Below are 24,449 nucleotides of genomic sequence, written 5' to 3'. Positions count from 1 at the left end.
CTCTGAGGTTATAGATTATAGGTTTACATTGACTCCAAAGAGGCAAGAGCAGAACTTTATATTGTGAAATGTTTATTAATTTGTTCATCACATGCATGCAGTCCATCTAACTGCTATTCAGATATGATCAGATAAAGAAGCACAATAGATTATCAATAATATAACGGATATAAAATGTCATAAAACAATCTGGTATGGCAAAATATTGTAAATCTAGTAACACAAAATAATCCAAGCCTATAAAATGTGCGGGGAGTACAGTTCACCTGCCCCAGAAAGCTCTCCACCAAAACAAAGTCCACATGCTCCCCACTGAGTCAATATAAACAACCACCCAGCACCAAAAAAGTAGGACCTATCCCATCATGTGACATCACCAGCGTCCAATGGAGACATTTGAAAAGTCTTACTTATACCTGTCATGTCATATCCAATTATTGGTCAGTATTTACAGTGAGTCAGTCACAGCCCCACAATAGGCCAAAACATATTGAATGAGTTCTGGTCAGTAATGTGACTGACTCTGCCCATTAGGTGAAGAAGTAAAGCTGCTCTTCTTTCTCCTTGTCTGAGATGTCATATACCTGGCTGGTCTTCAGCTTGCCGGCAGGGGGCTGTGATCTGGCCATCAATTTCTTGCCAGTCTGGAGAAAAGCATCGTCAAATAAATGGAACACAATGGTATGGTTTCTGTAGTACAATTAATTATATGACATAAACTCTGGATATTTATCAAACGTCATGCTTATTCTCCATTTCTACCATATATTATAATAGAACAGCCGCCCAGGTAACTAAACCAATGGCTTAGGGCTGCATTCAATCCATATCGTGGAAGTATCGCAGAAGATCCACGGCATAGCTCGATTTAACTTTAAAGGCATTCACCGTAAAATCTGCATCTGCCGGCTCAATCAGAAATTACCTTACATTTTTTCATGCGGATCTTCTGCGATACAGACTGAATCCAGCCCATAGTTACGCAATGTAATCTGGGTTGTAGGCGTCTAATGAAAAAGTCATGTTTCACAGATTTTCTGGCAGAACTTTGGTCATAACGTTTGCCTGTAGGATTGTAATGGTGTGGTGTTGAGGCAGATTGTGTGACTGACTGTTTTCTTGATGTCGGCCTGGGCTCTCTCCAGGGCCCTCTTCAGCCTCTCCTCCTGGTGCTGCTTCGCCTGATGCATCTTCTCATCACGCAGCCTAGGGAAAGGAAGCAAAGGATCATGGGCGGGAAAGGAGGAGAAGGGTCGATTAATTTAATCTAAACGGCTAAATCTCCAGTCTAGTTGTCAACTTCACAGAGATGTGCTTTAAACTGAAAGAAACTCAGCTCTGGCACCCAGCTACCACATGGAACAGGCAAAGCCTAAAGCTTAGATCCTTAAGACGTGTAGATTGAAATGGAATGGGGCCAACCTGACTAGCCTATATGATGGTCCTACGAGGCTGTGTTCCAACTCTCCCCTACCTGAGCCTCCTTTCCTTCTCCTTGGTCCTCTCGGCCATCAGCAGTCGCTCCTTGGGGATCATCTCCACGTTCTCCAGCAGCTCGCCCAGGCGGCTCTCGATAACCGTCAGCATCTGCAGCGTGCTCAGGTTGGCCTCTGTGTCGCCCACGCAGCTCCGGTACACCTCCTCCACCTTAGCGCCCAGGGAGTCCAACATAAACTCCTACAGTGGAGGAACAAAGGTGAGAGAGAAAGATCTATATGATCTAAGGCCAATGACGGGCTCACTACTGACATTAGCATGTCCTCTGCATAACCGTCAGTGTGACCTGTCCCATTTCCCACTGTGAGTAGAAGTGTCAATAGGCACAGATCTAGGATTTGCTTACCTTCCCCAAATCTGAACATTGACCATTAGGGACGGACAGACTCTAAACTGACTTTAGATCACTGTCTCAAGGGCAGTCTTCTCTCTCCTACCTGGTCTGCAGATTTGTACTTCCCAAAGTTGAAGAGGCGGGCCCTCAGCTCCAGCTCGGCTTCCCGGTCCCTCTCCCTCTGGATGGTGTGGGTCATGATGTCTATCTGCTGGGTCAGCTGGACGGTTTCCTGCTCCCTGCAGAGAGGGGGGGAGCCGCGCAACACATAGAAACGAATGCAGGCGAGGAAAGAGGGAAAAGGAACTATGAAATGACCTCATGACATAAAACATCCTAGCACTTGTCAATGTCAGTCAAAATAATTTACTTTCTACAATAACTTGGAATTTTTATCGCTAAAATCATGCTATTCTAAACATTTTGCCATGAGGCAGAGAGAAAATGTTGCTGTTTTAAAGCAAATTTCACACAATTCTACACATATTGCCATGGGGCAATAAGAGAAACTTTTGCATTTTTATAGCTAATCTCATGCTATTCTATACATTTTGCAATGAGGCTGAGAGAATTTTGCATTTTTAAAGCTAATTTCCTGCAATTCTACACATATTACCCTTTTTGTTGGAGCATCTGCCAAGTGCCTAAACAGGCTATTTCCTAAACTGTGCTGCACGTGTCCTCACCCACACCTCCCCCGCGAGCACATCACTCCAGTGCTGTTCAACCTCCACTGTTCAACCTCCACTACAAAATCCTGGTTCACACCTACCAAGCTACGAACAACTCTGGACCAAAGTACCTGTCTGACCTCATTCCACCCTTTGCTCCTACAGGTCCATCTCCCTTCCACAGCCCTTCAGCAGACTATAAACTATGGGTGACAGTGCTTTCAGTTACGCGGCTCTGTGGCTGTGAAACGCACTTCCAAACACTATTAGGACTGCAGAGTCTCTGTAATCATTTAAGGCACAGCTCAAGACCGTGCTGTTCAGTAAAGCTTTCTAGAACCTCTGCTAATTCTGTTCTCATGTCCAACCGGATCTGACCACACCTGCATATAGCGTTGATTGTTGTCTGTGTTCTGTGTTTTGGATTGTTTTTATTATCATTTATTCATTCTGTATTGTTATTATTTATCTTTTCGCCTCTGGTCTGAGAAAAGCACTTTACAAATTAAATTAATTATTAATATGAATTATATTGCTATTTGCTATTTTACACATTTTGCAATGATGCTGAGATAATTTAGAATTTTAAAACTAATTTCCTGCTATTCTACAAATTTTGCCATGAGGCTGGGAGAACATTTTGCCGTTTTACAGCTAATGTCCTGTAATTCTAAACATTTTGTTCATATTCTATCTGGAGATCCTATTACATTACCAGAAGGGCTTTGACATAAACCCTCAAAGTTCCTGAATGGAGTGAAAATGGCAGCCATATTGGTCAGGGAGAAATCCAAACCAGTGTAACTGGAATGAGAGGCATAATCCAGTGGTCCGAGCCACTGTGTGAATCTCTACATTCACTTCCATCTGTAGTACTCACTTCACTCTCTATCTACCTCTCACCTCTAACCCCAGCAGGTCTTACTTACATCTTCTTTCTTGCATGGTCCATGACCTTACTGAACACCTCCAGGGCCTCCTCCGTCTCCCTGGAGTTCTGGATCAGAGAGAGGTTCTGCTCCTCCAGCTCTGAAAGCAACTCCAGAAGCTGCCTGGGGTCTGTGAAATACAGCTCTGGGTGTTCCTGCAGGGGGTGACAATCACCACACACAGATAAGCATAGGGACATACAGAGAATCTCAATAGCATTTCCTTGATTCATCGCGTCATCTCTCCTCACCTCCTTCTCAAAACCCATTGGATTAGAAGGTCAGAGGGGCGAGTTTTGAGAAGGAGGCGAGGAGAGTGGACGTGAGGAATCGAGGAAACGCTATTGAGATTCTCTCATAGACTTAATCCAGGGCAAATTGAAAAGTAGGCAGAAGTTTATAAAAATGTACAGGGAAAGATATCCTTTAGCAGGAAGCTAGGTTGCCTGGATGGACTAGTTGGGTTGAAGTTCAACATAATCAGATTTTGCTTGGTTTTCCCAGATCAATCCTAGTCATGGGGCTCGTTTAAGTAGTAAGGCTGAAGCAACCAACTGCAGACGAAAGTCGAGGAGTGAAGTCGGGGGAGGTGCATCTGCGACAGCCGAAAGTCGGACACAAATCAAATCAAATCAAATTTGTCACATGCGTCCGAATACAACAGGAATGGTTTTTCAACAGCAAGGCTCAGTTCAACATGACAGTGTTGCCATTGTTTATACAAGCTTTTCTTTGTAATGTCGAAATAAACATGTCTCCGACCTCCATATTACACACTCACAAACTGTAAATATATGTGTGTACATTGTACTATCAATTAGTGATTGAGCGCCCCAAATATCACATTCATTTGTACATATCCACTGTATACATGAAACGCGGCAAAGTTGGTTTCGGTTTCAGTCACGTGTTTGGTAACTTTCGCTTGGAGCAAACAAAAACACCCTAATGATTGGTTGACGATAGAACCTCCCACAATCCAGGCTATGGCTGTAGGATGAAGTTGGTGAAGAGCAACTGAAGAAACTTGCAGTTGACTTGCAGTCAAAGCTTCATGAGTTCATGCAGTCGTCGTGTAGGAAGACATACTAGAACTTTTTTGGTTCTCTTTGGACTTGTCCTTCAGGCGCTTGGCTTTGGGGTGACTTGGCCCCTCTGTGTCAAGTCTTAAGTCGAAAATGTTTATTCCCTTAATGCGACACACTTTGGAAGGCAGCGACCAACGACGGTCAAAAGTGATCTGCTTGAACGCGCCCTTGGAGTATAGGTATTTTAGTCGAGACTGATCCATTAAGCATACTTTTTAGGCCTGAGCTTAATCTGTGTCCGGAAAATCGGCCCTTGACATTTTAAGTCATATATTTATTCAATTTTCACATTTTCACATTTTCCAGAATGCCGTTATCCTCCAGTGTAATTCTTACCTTCTAAGGTTGAAACTAACCTCATATTCAGAGCTGTCGGTCTCCAGTTCTGCCACAGGACTCCTGAAAAGACAGGAACTCAGCACAAAGATGTGCCAAAATTATAGCATAGAACACGGTCATATTCAAAACCCACTTCTGCCATTGGGTGACTCACATAGATACCCTGAGGCCCAATGTTGTACTCGTGATTTGTGACACACACACACACACACACACACACACACACACACACACACACATTCTCTCCCGGGAGGTTCCTTCAGATGTGGACTCTTTGATTGCTCTCGCCATCCGCATAGAACGACGGGTAGATCTTCGCCACCGGGCTCGTTCGCATCAACGGTGTTTCCCTGCTCCGCACGCAACCAGGTCTGAGCCCATGCAGCTGGGAGGGATTCGTATCTCGAGCCAAGGAGAGGGAGACGGAGGATCACCAACCGCCTGTGCCTCATTTTGTTAATCCAGTAAAAGCCCAGAGCACACACACACACACACACACACACACACACACACACACACACACACACACACACACACACACACACACACACACACACACACACACACTCACGATTTGTCACTCTGGACTATCGACTGTCTAGAGGGGGCCCTGGCATCCCGGAGAGGGGGCAGCTCCCGACTCGCAAACGACGCCCTGCTTTCCACACCTGTGTGCGTGTGTGCGTGCGTGCGTGCATGCGTGTGTGTGTGTGTGCGCGTGCAAGTGTGTACGTGTGTGTAAGGGAGAGGGAGAGACAGAAAACGGAGATTAAAAAAGGGGCGCTTTAGTATACACACAAAATAGCATCAAATGCAACAGCCCGTCACCATTTTACAGGCCACTACATCACAGTACTGAAGTCAAATGTTTATGCAACAATACATAACAAAACACTAAGAAAGAAGACATACTAGAACCTCTTTTCGGAGTGGCCCTCTCGTCTTTGTCTTTCTCTTTGGACTTGTCCTTGGTGGCAGACTTCAGAGCGCAACTATGATGTGAGGTAACCGTGACCTGCCTCCATCCGCTAGCCCGGCGAATGGCGACAGTGGGTAGTGCCTGATAGTGGTAGACTTGGCTTTGGGGGTCTTACCCTTGGCCCTCTGTGTCTCTTGCCACTCTGGAGGGGACAGCTTGAAGAGAAACTCCTTGTACATGGTGTACTCCTTTATGATGTCCTCAAACTTAGAGATGTCACTGCAGGAGAAGAGCATGCACGCACACACACAAACAAACGCATGAACACACGCACACACACACGCACACACACACACACACACACACACACACACACACACACACACACACACACACACACACACACACACACACACACACACACACACACACACACACACACACACACACACACACACACACACACACACACGCACGCACACACACACACACACACACACACACACACCTTTGAGATATACACTTCCTTTCAAAAGTTTGATGTCACTTAGAAATGTCCTTGTTTTTTAAAGAAAAGCACATTTCTTGTCCATTAAGATAACATAAAATTGATCAGAAATACAGTGTAAACACTGTTAATGTGTTCATCCTTGCGCTATTTTCTCATCGCCTGTCGTGGCGAGCAGGTGTCTGAGTCTGTCTGGCCATCCGCTTAGCCCTAGGCAACCTGCTGTTCACCTGCTGTTGGACAGACCATCGAGTCTCCAGTTTGCCCTCGTCATTTCAGTCAAAGTTGTGTTTTTTGTTTGTAAAGATTCTTCGAGCAAATGACTATTGTAGCTGGAAACGGCTGATTTCGAATGGAATATCTACATACAGTGCCTTGCGAAAGTATTCGGCCCCCTTGAACTTTGCAACCTTTTGCCACATTTCAGGCTTCAAACATAAAGATATAAAACTGTATTTTTTTGTGAAGAATCAACAACAAGTGGGACACAATCATGAAGTGGAACGACATTTATTGGATATTTCATACTTTTTTTTGTATCCAAATCCGGCTTTAAACTTCTTCACAACAGTATCTCGGACCTGCCTGGTGTGTTCCTTGTTCTTCATCAAATCAAATCAAATTTATTCATGATGATTTATTCAAATTTATCTTCATGATGCTCTCTGCGCTTTTAACGGACCTCTGAGACTATCACAGTGCAGGTGCATTTATACGGAGACTTGATTACACACAGGTGGATTGTATTTATCATCCTTAGTCATTTAGGTCAACATTGGATCATTCAGAGATCCTCACTGAACTTCTGGAGAGAGTTTGCTGCACTGAGAGTAAATGGGCTGAATAATTTTGCACACCCAATTTTTCAGTTTTTGATTTGTTAAAAAAGTTTGAAATATCCAATAAATGTCGTTCCACTTCATGATTGTGTCCCACTTGTTGTTGATTCTTCACGAAAAAATACAGTTTTATATCTTTATGTTTGAAGCCTGAAATGTGGCAAAAGGTCGCAAAGTTCAAGGGGGCCGAATACTTTCGCAAGGCACTGTAGGTGTACAGAAGCCCATTATCAGCAACCATGGCATGTTGTGTTAGGTAATCCAAGTTTATAATTTTAAAAGGCTAATTGATCATTAGAAAACACTTTTGCAATTATGCTAGCACAGCTGAAAACTGTTGTCCTGATTTAAGAAGCAATACAACTGGCCTTCTTTAGACTTCTTTGTGGGTTCGATTACAGGATCAAAATGTCCAGCAACAAAGAACGTTCTTTTGAAATGTATCAGTCTATTCTTGTTCTGAGAAATGAAAGCTATTCCGTGCGAGAAATTGCCAAGAAACTGATGCTCTCGTACAACGCTGTGAACTACTCCCTTCACAGAACAGCGCAAACTGGCTCTAACCAGAATAGAAAGAGGAGTGGGAGGCCCCGATGCACAATTGAGCAAGAGTACAAGTACATTAGAGTGTCTAGTTTGAGAAACAGTCGCCTGTCATGAAATAGTACCCGCAAAACACCAGTCTCAGCATCAACAGTGAAGAGCCGACACCAGGATGCTGGCCTTCTAGGCAGAGTTGAAAAGAAAAAGCCATATCTTAGACTGGCCAATACAAATAAAAGATTAAGATGGGCAAAAGAACACAGACACTGGACAGAGGAACTCTGCCTAGAAGACCAGCATCCCGGAGTCGCCTCTTCACAGGGTTTTCTAATGATCAATTAGCCTTTTGAAATGATACACTTGGATTAGCTAACACAACGTGCCATTGGAACACATGAGTGATGGTTGCTGAAAATGGGCTTCCAGCTACAAAAGTCATTTACAACATTAACAATGTTTTACACTGTATTTCTGATCAATTCTATGTTATTTTAATGGACAAAAAATTACATTTTCTTTCAAAAACAAGTCCATTTCTAAGTGACCCCAAACTTTTGAACGGTGGTGTACATGATGTGTAACCTTTATGACTTTTTCACGTACATCAAGCATTGACTATAGTTTATTTCTGCCAATAGTTCCAATATTATACTGAGGCGGGAGGCCATGGTCATCCTAACTGTAATGCTCCGTGTACTACCCACCTCTTAATGGTCACCATCCTAGTCGTGAGCCTCTTGATCTCAGTCACCTTCTCCAGTTTCACTTTGGTCTCTAACTCAGCACTGTGCAAAATGGAGACCCCATGTGATTTTATGAAGTAGAAGAGGAAGATAGATTGTACATATAGCAACCATATTGTTAGTTATTACACTTTGATGGCCTCCACAGAGTTCTTGTCATTCTCTTTGAGGAACTCGTCAAACATGATGGCGTCGTCCTCTAGGAACCGCTCGGCGCGCATCAGCTTCCTCTCCTGGCCGGTCGCCATTTTCTCCAGCTGCTCGATCTCTCCACGCTTCACAGCCAAGGAATACTGGGAGATAGGGGGAGAGAGATGAGGGAGATAGGGATGGGGAGAGAGAGATGGGGGATTAGGGATGAGAAGGGACAGGCAGGGTTGGAGGATGGATGGAAGGATGGATGGACAGGAGAGAGAAAGATTGAGGGCGGGAAGAAGGGAGATGTCAAGAGGTGGGAAATGCCACCAACTTGAGGGAGCTGGATAAGCTTGTATTGACTGTACCTGCACACAGGCTACTCCCCACTAGTGGGAACCTACTCCCCACTAGTGGGAACCACTAAAGACGATGAATGCATAACAATACATTTACTTTTAATTCAATGATCAAGCATTTCTGTATCGTATAAAGAACGAATATCTGTGGACACATTCCAGTTGTCATAAAGAGCATAACATGATCACCCGGGCAGTTTTAATGGACCTTCGTTCCCTTCTTACCTCCAGCAGAAACATCTCCCTTTTCTTGGTGATAAACTCGTTCATGCTCTCTTTGTCAATATTGCGATCTGGGGAGAAACAGTATGGTTGGTTACACACACACACATACATTCATGCCACACACACATCACAACTGCTGATAACAGACTGCTAAATACTGTACAATTTAAACACTTGCCCCCCAATCCCCCTTTCCCCAATACACATGTAAATATAGGACTATAAGTTGTGCCTTCCTGGATTATACTTTTGCTAAAATGTTTATTCTACTGAGTCATTTACTTTTTGTTCACAATCTTATATTGTATTATTTCTTACTGTTGTTGCACTGTCAAGAAGGAACCTGCAAGTAAGCATTTGGTTGGACGGTGTATACAGATGTCGGATCTTAATTTGACCCATTTCATCGCAGGAGGAAATTAGTCCTAATTAGTCCTGCAGCAGGAGGACGTGAATGAATACTGAATATTTAGAATTGGCGCCAGGGGGCAGCTGGAAGCGGTCTTTGTAGGCTATATAATGCAGTACCGTACCTACCATAAGCTGGGTATACAGCATCTTCAGTTCCAACAGCCCCGAACCCAACTCATTGGATTGACCCAACTAGAGTTGAATGGCAGGAACCCGGTTACCAAGATTTACTGGGATTTGTCGCCTAAAACCACTAAATAACTGTGAGAAAACGGTAAATTATAATTCATTATTTATATGAACAGCATGGCGTGAAATGGAACTTTTAAATTATACAGCGGCAAGAAAAAGTATGTGAACCCTTTGGAATTACCTGTATTTCTGCATAAATTAGTCATCAAATTTGATCTGATCTTCATCTTAGTCACAACAATAGATGAACACAGTGAGCTTAAACTAATAACACACAAATTATTGTATTTTTTTGTCTATATTGAATACATAATTACAAAATTCACAGTGTAGGTTGGAAAAAGTATGTGAACCCCAAAGCTACCTTTCCAAAAGCTAATTGGAGTCAGGAGTCAGCTAACCTGGAGTCCAATCAATGAGACGAAATTGGAGGTGTTGGTTAGAGCTGCCCTGCCCAACAAAAACACTCACAAAATTTGAGTTTTCTATTCACAAGAACCATTGCCTGATGTGAACAATGCTTCGAACAAACGAGATCTCAGAAGACCTAAGATTAAGAATTGTTGACTTGCATAAAGCTGGAAAGGGTTACAAAAGTATTTCTAAAAACATTGATGTTCATCAGTCCACGGTAGGACAAATGGTCTATAAATTGAGAAAGTTCAACACTGTTGCTACTCTCCCTAGGAGTGGCCGTCCTGCAAAGATGACTGCAAGAGCACAGTGCAGAATGCTCAATGAGGTGAAGAGGAATCCTAGAGTGTCAGCTAAATACTTACAGAAATCTCTGGAACATGCTAACATCTCTGTTGACGAGTCTACTATATGTAAAACACGAAACAAGAATGGTGTTCATGGCAGGACACCAAAGAAGAAGCCACTGCTGTCCAAAAAAAAAACATTGCTGCACGTCTGAAGTTTGCAAAAGAGCACCTGGATGTTCCACAGTGCTTCTGGCAAAATATTCTGTGGACAAATTAAACTAAAGTTGAGTTGTTTGGAAGGAACACACAACACTATGTGTGGAGAAGAAAAGGCACAGCACACCAACATCAAAACCTCATCCCAACTGTAAAGTATGGTGGAGGGAGCATCATGGTTTGGGACTGCTTTGCTGCCTTAGGGCCTGGACAGCTTGCTAGCATCGACGGAAAAAATGTATTCCCAAGTTTATCAAGACATTTTTCAGGAGAATGTTAGGATATATTTCTGCCAATTGAAGCTCAATAGAAGTTGGGGGATGCAACAAGACAACGACGCAAAACACAGAAGTAAATCAACAAAGAAGAAAATACGCCTTCTGGAGTGGTCCAGTCAGAGTCCTGACCTCAACCCGATTTAAAATGCTGTGGCATGACCTCGAGAGCGGTTCACACCAAGCATCCTAAGAATATTGCTGAACTGAAACAGTTTTGTAAAGATTAATGGTTAAAAATTCCTCCTGACCGTTGTGCAGGTCTGATCCGCAACTACAAAAAAAATGTTTGGTTGAGTTTATTGCTGCCAAAGGAGGTTCAACCAGTTATTAAATGCAAGGGTTCACATACTTTCTCCACCCTACACTGTGAAGGTTTACACGGTGTGTTCAATAAAGACATGAAAATCTATAATTGTTTGTGTGTTATTAGCTTAAGCAGACAGTGTTTGTCTCGTGTTGTGACATAGATGAAGATCAGATCAAATGGTATGACCAATTTATGCAGAAATCCAGGTAATTCCAAGGGTTCACATACTTTTTCTTGCCAATGTATGCAATGTCTAAATCTGGTTTCTCTATGGTGCCTGCATGATGAATCATCAACGCTCAGGGTGGGGACAGACAGCCCATCTCAGAATGGAGCGCAGTTCACAATGCATGTAGACCTACCATAACTTTTATTCTCGGAACAGGTAGGCCTGCATTTGCTGCAGCATAGTCTATAGTAGCTACAGTAAAATAAAGCCTGAATGCGCATCTAATTTATCCATCTCCATCTGGCTTTCGGGGGCCACCAAAAGTTTTTATTGTAAAGATATATATTTTTTAATGCAGCTGCGGAGTTTTACAACAGCCTAGAACTTGAATATCGTTGCTTTAAATCAGTGAACGTGCGAGCACTTTCTCCATCAACTCCATTCAAATTGCATCCAAAATAGATACTCCTGTTCTATACTGAACAAATATATAAACGCAACATGTGAAGTGTTGGTCCCATGTTTCATGAGCTGAAATAACAAATCCCAAAAATGTTTCATACACACAAAAATCGTATATCTCTCAAATGTTGTGCACACATTTGTTTTACATCCCTGTTAGTGAGCATTTTTCTTTTGCCAAGAAAATTCATCCTCCTGACAGATGTGGCATATCAAGAAGCTGATTAAACAGCATGATCATTATACAGGTGCACCTTGTGCTGGGGACAATAAAAGGCCACTCGAAAATGTGCAGTTTTGTCACACAATAGAATGCCACAGATGTTTTAAGTCTTGAGGGAGTGTGCAATTGGCAAGCTGACTGCAGTAATGTCAACCAGAGCTGTTGTCAGAGAATTTAATGCTAATTTCTCTACCATAAGCTGCCTCCAACGTTGTTTTAGAGAATTTGGTAGTAATATATAATAAATAATATATGCCATTTAGCAGACGCTTTTATCCAAAGCGACTTACAGTCATGTGTGCATTCTACGTATGGGTGGTCCCGGGGATCGAACCCACTACCCTGGCGTTACAAGCGCCATGCTCTACCAACTGAGCTACAGAAGGACCACCAGAATTTGGTAGTATGTTCAACAGGCCTCACAACCGTAGACAACTTGTAACCACGCTTCCCCAGGACCTCCACATCCTGCTTCTTCACCTGCGGGATCGTCTGAGACTAGACACCCGGACAGCTGATGAAACTGTGGGATTACACACCCGAATAATATCTTCACAAACTGTAGGAAACGGCCTCAGGGAAGCTCATCTGCGTGCTGTTCTGCCTCACCAGGAACTTGATCTGACTGCATTTCGCCGTCGTAACCAATTTCAATTAGCAAATGCTCACCTTCGATGGCCACTGGCACGCTGGAGAAGTGTTCTCTTCACGGATGGGCAGTATGGCAGTACCGGGCAGTATGGCATTGTGTGGGCTAGTGGTTTACTGATGTCAACGTTGTGAACAGAGTGCCCCATCGTGCCGGTTGGGTTATGGAATGGGCAGGCAGAAGCTATGGACAACGAACACACTTGCATTTTATCAACAGCAATTTGAATGCACAGATATACCATGATGAGATCCTGAGGCCCATTGTGGTGCCATTCATCCGCCACCATCACGGCGGCCCCATGTCGCAAGGATCTGTACACAATTCCTTGAAGCTGCAAATGTCCCAGTTCTTCCATGAGCTGCATATTCCAGACATGTCACCCATTGAGCATATTTGGGATGCTCTGGATCGACGTGTATGACACCGCGTTCCAGTTCACACCAATATCCAGCAACTTCACACAGCCATTGAAGAGGAGTGTAGCAACCTTCCACAGGCCACAATCAACAGCCTGATCAACTCTATGTGAAGGAGATGTCTTGCTACATGAGGTAAATAGTGGTCACACCAGACACTGAGTGGTTTTATGATCCACACCCCTGCCTTTTTCTTAAGGCATTTGTGACCAATAAATGCACATCCGTATTCCCAGTCATGTGAAATCCATAAATTAGGTCCTAATGAATGTATTTCAATGGACTGATTTCCTTATATGAACTGTAACTCAGTAAAATCTTTGAAATTGTTGCATGTTGCGTTTATATTTTTGTTGATATATAGCCCTACTCCTCACAGGTAGTTTTAAAGAAGAGCGAAGGCTATAGCAGTTATTTATTCAGACCCATAACCATTCAATCTTCATGAAGAGAAGTGAAAGCCTTCTGCATCTAATTCTAGTCCTATATTATTCAAGGATGTCATTAGAATGATGAAGACAAGGACAATAAAATGTGTTTCCTTTACCTGTTGAAAGCGAGGAGGGAATGAAGCAACAATAGAGAGAGGTAGGCTAATAACATTAGGGGAAGAATTATGAAAGATATATATATGGATGAGCCTACTGTTTCATAAGGTGTTTTTTTCATCTGTTTTTTTTTTTTAAATCTAATTTTACTGCTTTCATAATTTACTTGATGTGGAATAGAGTTCCATGAAGTCATGGATCTATGTAGTACTGTGTGCCTTCCATAGTCTGTTCTGGACTTGGGGACTGTGAAGAGACCTCTTGTGTCTTCTGGGGTATGCATGGGTGTCCAAGCTGTGTGCCAGTAGTTTAGACAGTCAGCTCAGTGCATTCAACCGTTCATAAATACAATTAGTGATGAAGTCAATCTCTCCTCCACTTTGAGCCAGGAGAGATTGACATGCATATGATTAATATTAGCTCTCTGTGTACATCCAAGGGCCAGCCATGTTGCCCTATTCTGACCCAATTACAATTTTCCTAAGTCCTTTTTGGTGGCACCTTTACCACACGACTGAACAGTAGTCAAGGTGCGACAAAACTAGGGCCTGTAGGACCTGCCTTGTTGATAGTGTTGTTAAGAAGGCAGAGCAGTGCTCTATCATGGACATACTTCTCCCCATCTTAGCTACTGTTGTATCAATATGTTTTGACCATGACAGTTTACAATCCAGGGTAACTCAAAGCATCTCAACTTGAGCAATTTCCACATTATTTATTACAATATTTAGTTGAGGTTTAGGGTTAAGTGAATGTTTTGTTCCAAATACAATGCTTTTAGTTTTGGAAATATTTATGGCTAACTTATTCCTTGTCACTCACTCTGAAACTAACTGCTACTCTTTTTTGATAGTGTTGAGTCATCCACATACATAGACACTCTGGCTTTACTCAAAGTCAGTTAGTAAAAAATAAAGCCATAACACATATGTTTTCCAGCGGCAGACTATGATCGATAATGTCAAAAGCTGCACTTAAGTCTAACAAGACAGCCCCAACAATAATTTTATCATCAATTTCTCTCAGCCAATCATCAGTCATTTGCCATTTGTGTAGGTGCTGTGCTTGTTGAGTGTCCTTCCCTATAAGCGTGTTGAAAGTCTGTTGTCAATTTGTTTACTGTGAAATAGCATTGCATCTGGTCAAGCAGGTATTCAGACCCCTTGACTTTTTCCACATTTTGTTACGTTACAGACTTATTCTAAAATTGATTATATAATGTTTTTCCCTCATCAATCTACACACAATACCCTATTATGACAAAGCAAAAACAGGGTTATAGAAATGTTTGCAAATTTATTGCAAATAAAAAACAGAAATACCTTATTTACATAAGTATTCAGAAACTTTGGTATGAGACTCGAAATTGAGCTCAGGTGCATCCTGTTTCCATTGATCATCCTTGACATGTTTCTACAACTTGATTGGAGCACCTGTGGTACATTCAATTGATTGGACATAATTTGGAAAGGCACACACCTGTTTATATAAGGTTCCACAGTTGACAGGGTATATCAGAGAAGAAACCAAGCCATGGGGTCGAAGGAATGAGGTCGAAGGAATTTTCCGTAGAGCCACCGGACTATTACTACTCCACCAATTAGGCCTTAATAGTAGAGTGGCCAGACGGAAGCCACTCCTTAGTAAAAGGCACATGACAGCCCTCTTGAAGTTTGCCAAAAGGCACCTAAAGGACTCTTAGACCAGGAGAAAAAAGATTATCTGGTCTGATGAAACCAAGACGGAACTCTTTGGCCTGAATGCCAAGCATGCCGTCGGAAGGAAACCTGGCACCATTACTACGGTAAAGCATGGTGGTGGCAGCATCATGCCTTGGGGATGTTTGTCAGGGACAGGGACTGAGAGACTAGTCAGGATTGAGGGAAAGATGAACGGAGCAAAGTAAAGAGAGATCCTTGATGAAAACCTGCTCAAGACCTCAGACTGGGGAAAGGTTCACCTTCCAATTGGACAACGACCCTAACCACACAGCCAAGACAATGCAGGAGTGGCTTCAGGACAAGTCTCTGAGTGTCCTTGAGTGGCCCTGCCAGAGCCAGACTTTAACCTGATCGAACATCTCTGGAGAGACCTGAAAATAGCTGTGCAGCGACGCTCCCCATACAACCTGGCAGGGCTTGGGAGGATCTGCAGAGAAGATCGGGAGAAACTCCCCAAATACAGGTGTGTCAAGCTTGTTCCGTCATACCCAAGAAGACTCTAGGCTGTAATCGCTGCTAAAGGTCCTTCAGCAAAGTACTGAGTAAATGGTCTGATTACTTTTTTAGCAAACATTTCTAAAAACCTGTTTTTGCTAGGTCGTTATGGGGTATTGTGTATAGATTGATGAAGGGGGGGAAAACTATTTAATCCATTTTAGAATAAGGTTGTAACGAAACAAAATTTGGAAAAAGTCAAGGGGTCTGAATACTTTCCGAATGCACTGTATGTATTGGATAATGACTAAATAATTTGGCAATGTAATGTCTTTAATGTAGGGCTTTAAATGTATTTAATGTATGGCTCATCAGGCTCAGGTAGCATCAGGCTTGAATTTTCAATCAAAGCTCTAATCAAATCCAGACATGAAATGCTTTTGAATGACACTTCCGGTTTTGGCGGGAAATACTGGGTTACCCAGGATAAAAATGATTTACTCTCGGGATGGAACATTTGTAAAATACCGGGAAAATATTCAACCCTAGCCCCCACACCATGGCCCAACTAGAAATTTGTGCAATTTATGCCAGTCCAATGGTGGTCCCGACAGCGTGCAAAAAAAGGGGCAGGGGCGAGGGGGATTACTCTTAAATATAGGATGGTATCCATCATTCGGCTATGCATACTGTATTGGGAGAGAACACGTGATGATGATTCATTGATTTGTGCAGGACAGTGATTTAATAGGCTAAGCCAACTGAAATAGATCTCCCCTCATTCTGAATTTTTAACAGATAATATGTATTTCCATCTCTGTCATATGAAACTGCTGGCATGTGTGGTGCCAGCACATTGACGCGTATTACCATGTTTGCATTGCTGCGCTGATGATGTGGGAAAAAATATTTTTTAGCAACATTCTAAGAATTCTATATATATGGGGCATAACAATCTCAGCTCTGTAGATTTTGCTGCGAAGAGACAGAATCAATAGATCATTTATTCTGGTATTGCCCCTATGTAGCTTGTTTCTGGTCACAGGTTCAGGAATGGTTAAAAAATCACAACATACACTTATAATTAACCTTACAAATAGCAGTGTTGGGCGATATGGAAAGCCATAGTCAGTCCATAAATAATACTCGTAGGAAAAGTTTTCATCTTTAGCTCACAATCTGTGGATACCATACAATTAGAAAGGTTTAAAAAAGTATGTAAAACATCACAGCATAATTGAAAAATATGTGGCACATGGAAACCAAGCGAGGGTGGTCTATGGTGATAGGTGGGATGGGCTGAGAGTGGCTGAGGGTTGGGGTTAAAGAGATTATATTTGGTCATATTCTATTGTTATGTGACTGATTTATATAAAAGTAAAAGTACCATGTATGCAAAATGTACTGCTTATGTCAAATGTATATGTAAAATGAATATGTAAAATGTATATGTAAAATGTATGTATGTGTAGCAGAAAAGCTTTAAAATATATATATTTGTCCTCTGGAGATTAAAAAAACAAAAACATTAATTGCAAACTTTGGTGGCACTAGATTGTCGCCAGCTGATGTCTCAATAAACCATCTTTAAATTCTAAATTCATCTGCACAGCTGATCTAAATTGCAACCATTATTGGTCACCTCATTGCCATTCCTTATCAGATGTCATCGTTACCTTAGTCCTGCTTGCAACCAAAGTCTTTCAAGATATGTTCGCCCTCTGGTTAGTACTGTCAACGTTTTGAACAGACTAAGTGCGATTGATCTACTGTATTTGACAAGCATTCCATACAATTGAAATAAAGTATTTTCTCACTTACCACGGCAAATCTACTGTGGCAATTTACCTGACACTTTGTATGACTGGAAACTAATGTTGGTGTTCTTATTTGATTAGTTTCCTATTTATGATATCTGCTAAATACAACTGTCTATAAAAGTGTCTGGTCATTTCTTATCAAGATCGGGGTAAAATATCTGAAATGTGTAACTAAATCAAGTCAATGGGGAGATTGAGTTATTTGCGCCAGAAGGGTATGGGCCAGAATCAAACCCATGCCAACACAGTAAGCCTACATGTGCACACTGAAGGAAGCAGCCCTAACCACTAGACCACCCCAGACCACAATTGACCTACATTTTGACAGTTGATTGGCAACATTAGGTTCGCTAGAACTCCTAAGCTGTCCTCTTTTTCGATAACATATACTGTAGAGCTAAAAAAAAAATCATGGGCTTTCACGCGCCATTGTGCTTTATTTCCGTAGGCTACCTCATTATTCTCAATTTCATCTTGTCTTTACAGCTGATATTATAGGCCTATGCGTGCAATTAGTTTTGACAGGCTACAGTAGGCCATAGTTTAGGTGTAGCCTACTGTACAGCTGCATTTCAGATACACTTGACACCTGTATGTCATAGCCTAGTGGAGACCAATATATAGCTTGTGTTAATAAGCTATATGAAACGACTGTTGTTGATGTGTATGGCTGAATGTTGCAGTAATAGGACCTAGGCCTAGCATTTGAGCGAGAGAGAGGATGATTTTGATAGCAAGCCCTGATCCCAATGACTCAACTGCCCCCGCACGGAGAGAAAGAGAACTGCTCATTTTGACGCAGTAGGGAAAAGGTTGATCATGGACTCTGTTCCACACAGTGGTTGTTTTGATGGTGTCGGAGGTGGAACTGTGTTAGAGCTGTCAAATCCACAAGTGGCTCCCGGCATTATACCTAAAACGGACATTGCCATTGGCTGCACAAGTCACATTAACAGAAATCCCATGCAAAGGAGTCACATTAACAGATATATCATGCAGAGGAGTCACATTATCAGAAATCTTATGCAGAGGAGTCACATTAACATAAATCCCACGCAGAGGAGTCACAATAACAGATATCCCATGCAGCCTTGTTTACAAGTTTGAACACTAGAATGTGAGATTAGGATGATGGAAAATCCTCATTATTTGGTTTAAATTTTTTTTTTTTTTGAGTGTAATTATTTCTATATAGGCTATACTTTCTCGCTCTGAACTTCTAACAAGAGTGGGGAGGGCATGGCTTCGTGACAATGATCGCAAGAGCAGGTTCTCACCGATTTGATGGCTCCAACTGCAGTTTCACCTCTGACACTGCCAAAACATCTGCTACGCAGGTGTCTGCTATCGTCGGTTAACACTTGATCTGATTGAATCTAGGCCCAAGTTAAGATCTGTCATCTGTACCACCAACATGAAATAGCATGGCATTGTCAAAAGATGGGCCTGAGGTTAGGTATAAAGGCAGAGGCAAATAAAAAGTGTTGTTTTGCAGTGTGTATTTTCAGTCCACTGGATTGACCATAATAATTATTTCAGTTGTGTCAATGACTCCAGTGTAAGCCTAAGGCCTTTGTGTTCAGGCCTAGACTATACAGTATGTGTGTGTATGGACCTAAAGTGTGTGTCATAACATGTCAATTATGGTGAGGCAACATAGTGTGTGTTGGTGTGTGTGCACCTTTGATCATGGCCACCCTCCAGGCAGGGGTGTTTTGTTGCTGGGCCAGGCTGCTCTCCTCCCCTCCTGGCTGGGCTGTATCCTCCTCCAGACCCTCTCTCAGTTCCCTGAGGAGGTCACCCTGCTTGGCCTTCATACGGCCCGCATAGGTCACCTTCTCATGGACCCGCAAACTCAACTGGCTCTGCAGCTCCTGGAAAGAAAATAGGTGCATTACTTGACATGATGTTGGACAGATACCAGTTGGACAGAGGTAACTAAACAGTAACTATATGTGTAATGCATTGAATAACACATGATTTTGGAGATCGCATTCACGGAAAACACTGCATATGTAGGCTCAATCGGAAATTGCCTTTAAAAAACACAATGCCAGGTACCCCATGATCGGATTGATTCCTGGCCAAAGTTGCATTGTCAACAATTGTATTTAATCTATAATAATGACACTAAAATATGTATTGTCACACACACACACACATGCACACACACATACACACCAGTTTCCTGCGCTCCTTTTCCTTGTTCCTGATCAGAAATATGTCGCTGTTGTCAAGCACTTTAAAAGGGTTCGCCCCAGGCATCTGTTTACATACATCTTCACACATAGCAATAGAAAACAGGGACAAATGTCAGAAGAAGAGTAGCCCATAGACAACTGTGGCTTGCATTTAAACCAGTACCAGTAAATTGACCTCTCAAAAACAGCATGCATGTTGCACCAACACAATACCAAGAATAAACTAGTAGGGGAGAGTGGGGTAAGTTGAGCCAAATGAGTAAAGGCGTCAGCATGCTTCAGTTCAGTTGGCGCCTAGCCGAACTCGGCTAGCCAAACCGAATAAGTGTGCTCCCAATTTCACATCGAACTAAGATGTTTGGTGAAGTAATTTACATGAAAATAAGTCGTCTCTCGTTGAATGATAACAAAAGACTTCATTGAAGAATCCCTACTGTTGACCAATCGCCGACTAAGGGGCGGAGACTTCGGCTCCGAACTTTGGCTCGCCTGCAGAAGAAATGTTGTGTCTGAATAGCTGAAAAAAACAGTCACTGAAGTCCAAAGGGAATTTAACGTCACAAAATGTCATCATAATATATACACGAACTCTTCCGAACTGTTTTGGCTAGGAACCATGCATTTATGAGACCATAGACAAAATGAATAATTTGTCCAAATATTTAGGAAGAGCTCATAATTTTATGGAGTTTGTGAAGGAAGAAACCATATAGAAAAAGTATGCAAGTTAGGTACATAAAACTGTTTTTCACCAAGTCAATTTAATTTATTGTGTTACAGGTTTCATAATGCTAGGATCTAAACCAAAGTACTGTTATATCATTTTAAGATTGTTCAATACATCAGTTGGAGTCTCTATAAGCTTCAATAGGTGGTCCTAAACCTAGCATGAAAGTGCATCCTTGTAGCTGTGTGGGCTAATATAGTTAAAATGTTTGCCTTGGGGTAAATTGAGCCAATGACAAAATGAGCGAATTTAAGTGTTTTATTCCCAGGTGTAATGCAAGGCATTATCGCTGGGATATGACGTAACAACAGGTCCTGGCCTATGGTAAAAGTGTTGTTTTTTTAGTACAACGTGTTTGTTTTGTTAAGCCTGTGTTAAAAGACCCTTAAAATTATTAAAAGACAAAAAAAAGCGATTGTGATTGTGTTTAATTGTATTTGGGAAATAAAGATGGTTTTAAAAAGATAGTGGTAATATTTCTTTCAGTACAGGAATTTTTAGGCGACTTAACTAACTCTGTCCCGCAGCTCAACTTTCCCCATAACCGCCTATGTTTTTAAAACTGTAAAGTTTACATGAATTCGGAGTATTTCCACGGATATACAACATCCTGAAATATATGTAGACGTCTTTGTTAGAAACAATACTATATCTCCCTTGGCAGAGTGATGCTGAATGTAAACAAATGTTTCAATGTACCCCACTCTCCCCTCCTACTATTTTACTGTCTTTGTGCATCTAGGATGGTGTCATACATTTCAGAACCAGTTGATTGAACTGTTGATTACATTTTCTATACAGTATTTATTTAATTATTATATCTACAGTAGTTTATAACAGGTTAACCCTAGACTGGAATGAAGTGGGATTAGAGGGATGTCATAAAAGTCAAATGACGAAGTGAGATGAACGACATGGAATTGGAACAGGATTTTTCCATGACTTCTTCCTAGTCTATTTTATGACAGAATCATTCTAGGGGTAACCTCAAAGTGACTCATCATCAATATTACAAGTAATGCTAAGCAGTTAGTTAGATGATATGTACAATAGCTACTACCTGTAGAGATCACTGACTTGGTGGCACTCGCCGACTGGGCAACTATCATGGGACCTGACAGCATGTTTGGTCCTCCTGTCGAATAGAATCGCATACAAAATATAGAAAATCAAAACTAGAATTCACACCCAGTAGAAACAGTAGGTTTATGATGTGTAAAGTAGCCTAGTCTTGCATGGCGAGCCTTCACAAAACATGTCTCATTCACCATGGGAGAGTGGGGTAACTTGAGCAAAAGGAGTTGAGCCATCCTTGTTTCTAGGAAACTATACACAAAATGAATCGTTTGACCAAATGTTAAGGAAGAGGTTATAATTTCATGGAATCTGTGAAGGAAGAAACTACATTGAAAACGTGGTAAGAAAGTTAGGTCCATAAAACTGATTTTCACTAAGTAAAATGAATGTACTATGTTAATAAGAGGTTTCATGGTGCTTGTATCTAAACCAAAGTAGATCATTTAAAGATTTCTCTAGACATCAGTTGGGTTCTCTATAAGCTTCAAAATGAGGTCCTAAACCTAGCATGAAAGTGCATCCTTGTAGCTGTGTGGGCTAATATAGTCAAAATGTTTGCCTTGGGGTAAGTTGACCCAATTGTTGAGCCAATGGCAAGTTGAGCAAATTGAAGTGTTTTCTTCCCAGGTGTAATGCAAGGCATTATTGCTGGGGTATGAGGTAACAACCGGGCCTGGTCTATGTTAAAAGTGTTGTTGTTTTTAAGTAAAGTGTTTGTTAGGTATTAAGCCTGTGTTAAAAGATGCTTAAAATTATTAAAAGACAAAAAAGTGATTGTGATTGTGTTGAACTGTGTTTGGGAAACAAAGATAGACAGTTTTTAAAAAGTAGTGGTAATATTTCATTCAGTACAAAAAATGTGCGGGCGGCTCAACCTACCCTGTCCCATGGCTCAACCTACCCTGTCCAATGGCTCAACCTACCCTGTCCAATGGCTCAACCTACACTGTCCCATAGCTAAACGTACCCTGTCCCATGGCTCAACCTACACTGTCCCATAGCTCAAACTACCCTGTCCCATGGCTCAACCTACCCTGTCCCATGGCTCAACCTAACCTGTCCCATGGCTCAACCTACACTGTCCCATAGCTCAACCTACCCTGTCCCATGGCTCAACTTACCCTGTCCCATGGCTCAACCTACCCTGTCCCATGGCTCAACCTACCCTGTCCCATGGCTCAACTTACCCTGTCCCATGGCTCAACCTACCCTGTCCCATGGCTCAACCTACCCTGTCCCATGGCTCAACTTACCCTGTCCCATGGCTCAACTTACCCTGTCCCATGGCTCAACCTACCCTGTCCCATGGCTCAACTTACCCTGTCCCATGGCTGTTCCCAGGCCGTCATTGAAAATAAGAATGTGTTCTTAACTGACTTGCCTGGTTAAATAAAGGTAAAAAAATATCCGGAGTAAGTTGTGCCAAGAGACCACTTGTTTTGTTTTCAAGCTCTGTTTTCAAAACATTCATGTTTACATTAATTCTGGTTATTTCCAGGGATACACAACATCCTGAAATATATGTAGATGTCTTTGTTAGAAAGAATAGTATATATCCCTTGACGGGGTGATGTTGAAACTAAAAAATGACTCAATTTACCCCACTCTCCCCTATGTGTTTAGTAAAAGCCATTGTACAGTATCAGCATGTCAAGATGAAGACTTATATGACTGATACTTACTGTGCCTTGATGTTGATGACAGCATCCCTACAGTAGAAAGTGAATGCAATTTACCACAATTAGGGTTGCTAAGACTGATAAATAGGGGACAGGTTTTTTCACACATTGCATGTCAACTATAAGTCAATCGAATCACAATGGTGAATGTGGTAACAAGTGAATTCTCTAAAGGGTGAGTAACATCATAGGCTATTTTCTGTCCACATTCTACCTGTGTAAGACATGTCTATCGTTTTGCCTAGTTGTTTTCATCAAGAGAATGTTACAATAATGTTTCGTTTAAAACGGGCCAAAAGACCTTTCTCTTTCATAGGAAGGATTTATGTTAATAGCTGTTCTCCTTGGTATCCTTGTCCTTTATAGCGTCAGCTGTGTTCTTTGTGTCAGTTGACCTGTCAATTTGTTTTCTAATTGGTTTTAATTTTATGCACTTTGAGATGATTTTGTATAATGAGAAGCGATTCACAAATTTTATAAATTATTCTTATTATTTATGTTTCCAAACGTTTATCAACAATGTCGCCCAAAAATCTAAAAATGGAGCCAAATTGGCTTGTTGTAACATACAAACTATTTTGCAACCTACTTTATCTAATATTATGTCAGAGTAAAATACGGTTTTGTTTTGAACATCTTTCCTTACCTTCAATTAGATGAATCCCTTTACGGTGTATTCTGCTGAAACACTTTGTCAAATGAGTATCTTGAGAGAGTTCTACCCTTTTTCTTCGGAACTCGATTGTCCTGAGTTTGCGTTCTGTTGCCGTGGTAACATTATTGTTCAGCAGGTTCTATTTTCTTACCACTCGATGACGCTGTTTCCCAACATTATACTCAGTCGTCAAACGCTTGTGTTCTATGCTATTGCATTTTATAAGACTCGGGGAATTTTGGAGTAAGAGTAAAATTGCCCGGGACGTCTCATTTGTTTACATTGGGCACGGAAGAATACTCATTTGTTTACATTGGGCACGGAAGAATACTTGATATGTTATTATAGCACAACTGACCATTTTGGGTATGGGCCAGACCACCACTGATAATTCTATGATATTTGTACCCATATTTGCATAGTCCAT

General features: G+C 41.7%; 1 protein-coding gene across 1 annotated transcript; it reads right to left on the bottom strand.

Moving 5' to 3' along the window:
- Nucleotides 1-52: 52 nt before the first annotated feature.
- On the bottom strand, nucleotides 53-24,130 carry LOC124002478 (cilia- and flagella-associated protein 100-like). The gene is made up of 17 exons (XM_046309896.1): nucleotides 24,014-24,130; nucleotides 23,371-23,397; nucleotides 21,672-21,746; nucleotides 19,865-19,962; nucleotides 19,365-19,557; nucleotides 9,130-9,197; nucleotides 8,540-8,703; nucleotides 8,372-8,452; nucleotides 5,925-6,056; nucleotides 5,771-5,841; nucleotides 5,430-5,526; nucleotides 4,876-4,918; nucleotides 3,432-3,586; nucleotides 1,935-2,070; nucleotides 1,475-1,677; nucleotides 1,113-1,206; nucleotides 53-644 (listed from the first exon to the last, which is right to left on the bottom strand). The coding sequence occupies exons 2-17, from the start codon at nucleotides 23,393-23,395 to the stop codon at nucleotides 531-533; spliced, it is 1,749 nt and encodes a 582-aa protein (XP_046165852.1). The 5' UTR covers nucleotides 23,396-23,397; nucleotides 24,014-24,130; the 3' UTR covers nucleotides 53-530.
- Between the last annotated feature and the right edge of the window lie 319 nt (nucleotides 24,131-24,449).

Source organism: Oncorhynchus gorbuscha, linkage group LG18 (genome assembly GCF_021184085.1).
Source record: "Oncorhynchus gorbuscha isolate QuinsamMale2020 ecotype Even-year linkage group LG18, OgorEven_v1.0, whole genome shotgun sequence".
Taxonomy (NCBI): Eukaryota; Metazoa; Chordata; class Actinopteri; order Salmoniformes; family Salmonidae; genus Oncorhynchus; species Oncorhynchus gorbuscha.
Note: the sequence above shows the minus strand (reverse complement) of the source record. Positions and strands in the feature narration are given on the sequence as shown.

What these genes read in the sequence shown, in the direction of transcription:
- LOC124002478 (XM_046309896.1), bottom strand. Translation starts at nt 23,395, where the DNA reads ATGCTGTCATCAACATCAAGGCACA. An exon ending in TCTGTGGAGGCCATCAAAGT is followed by an intron (nt 8,453 to 8,539) that starts GTAATAACTAAC and finishes CATTTTGCACAG; the next exon opens with TGCTGAGTTAGAGACCAAAG. An exon ending in CCGACAGCTCTGAATATGAG is followed by an intron (nt 3,587 to 4,875) that starts GTTAGTTTCAAC and finishes CACCCCCTGCAG; the next exon opens with GAACACCCAGAGCTGTATTT.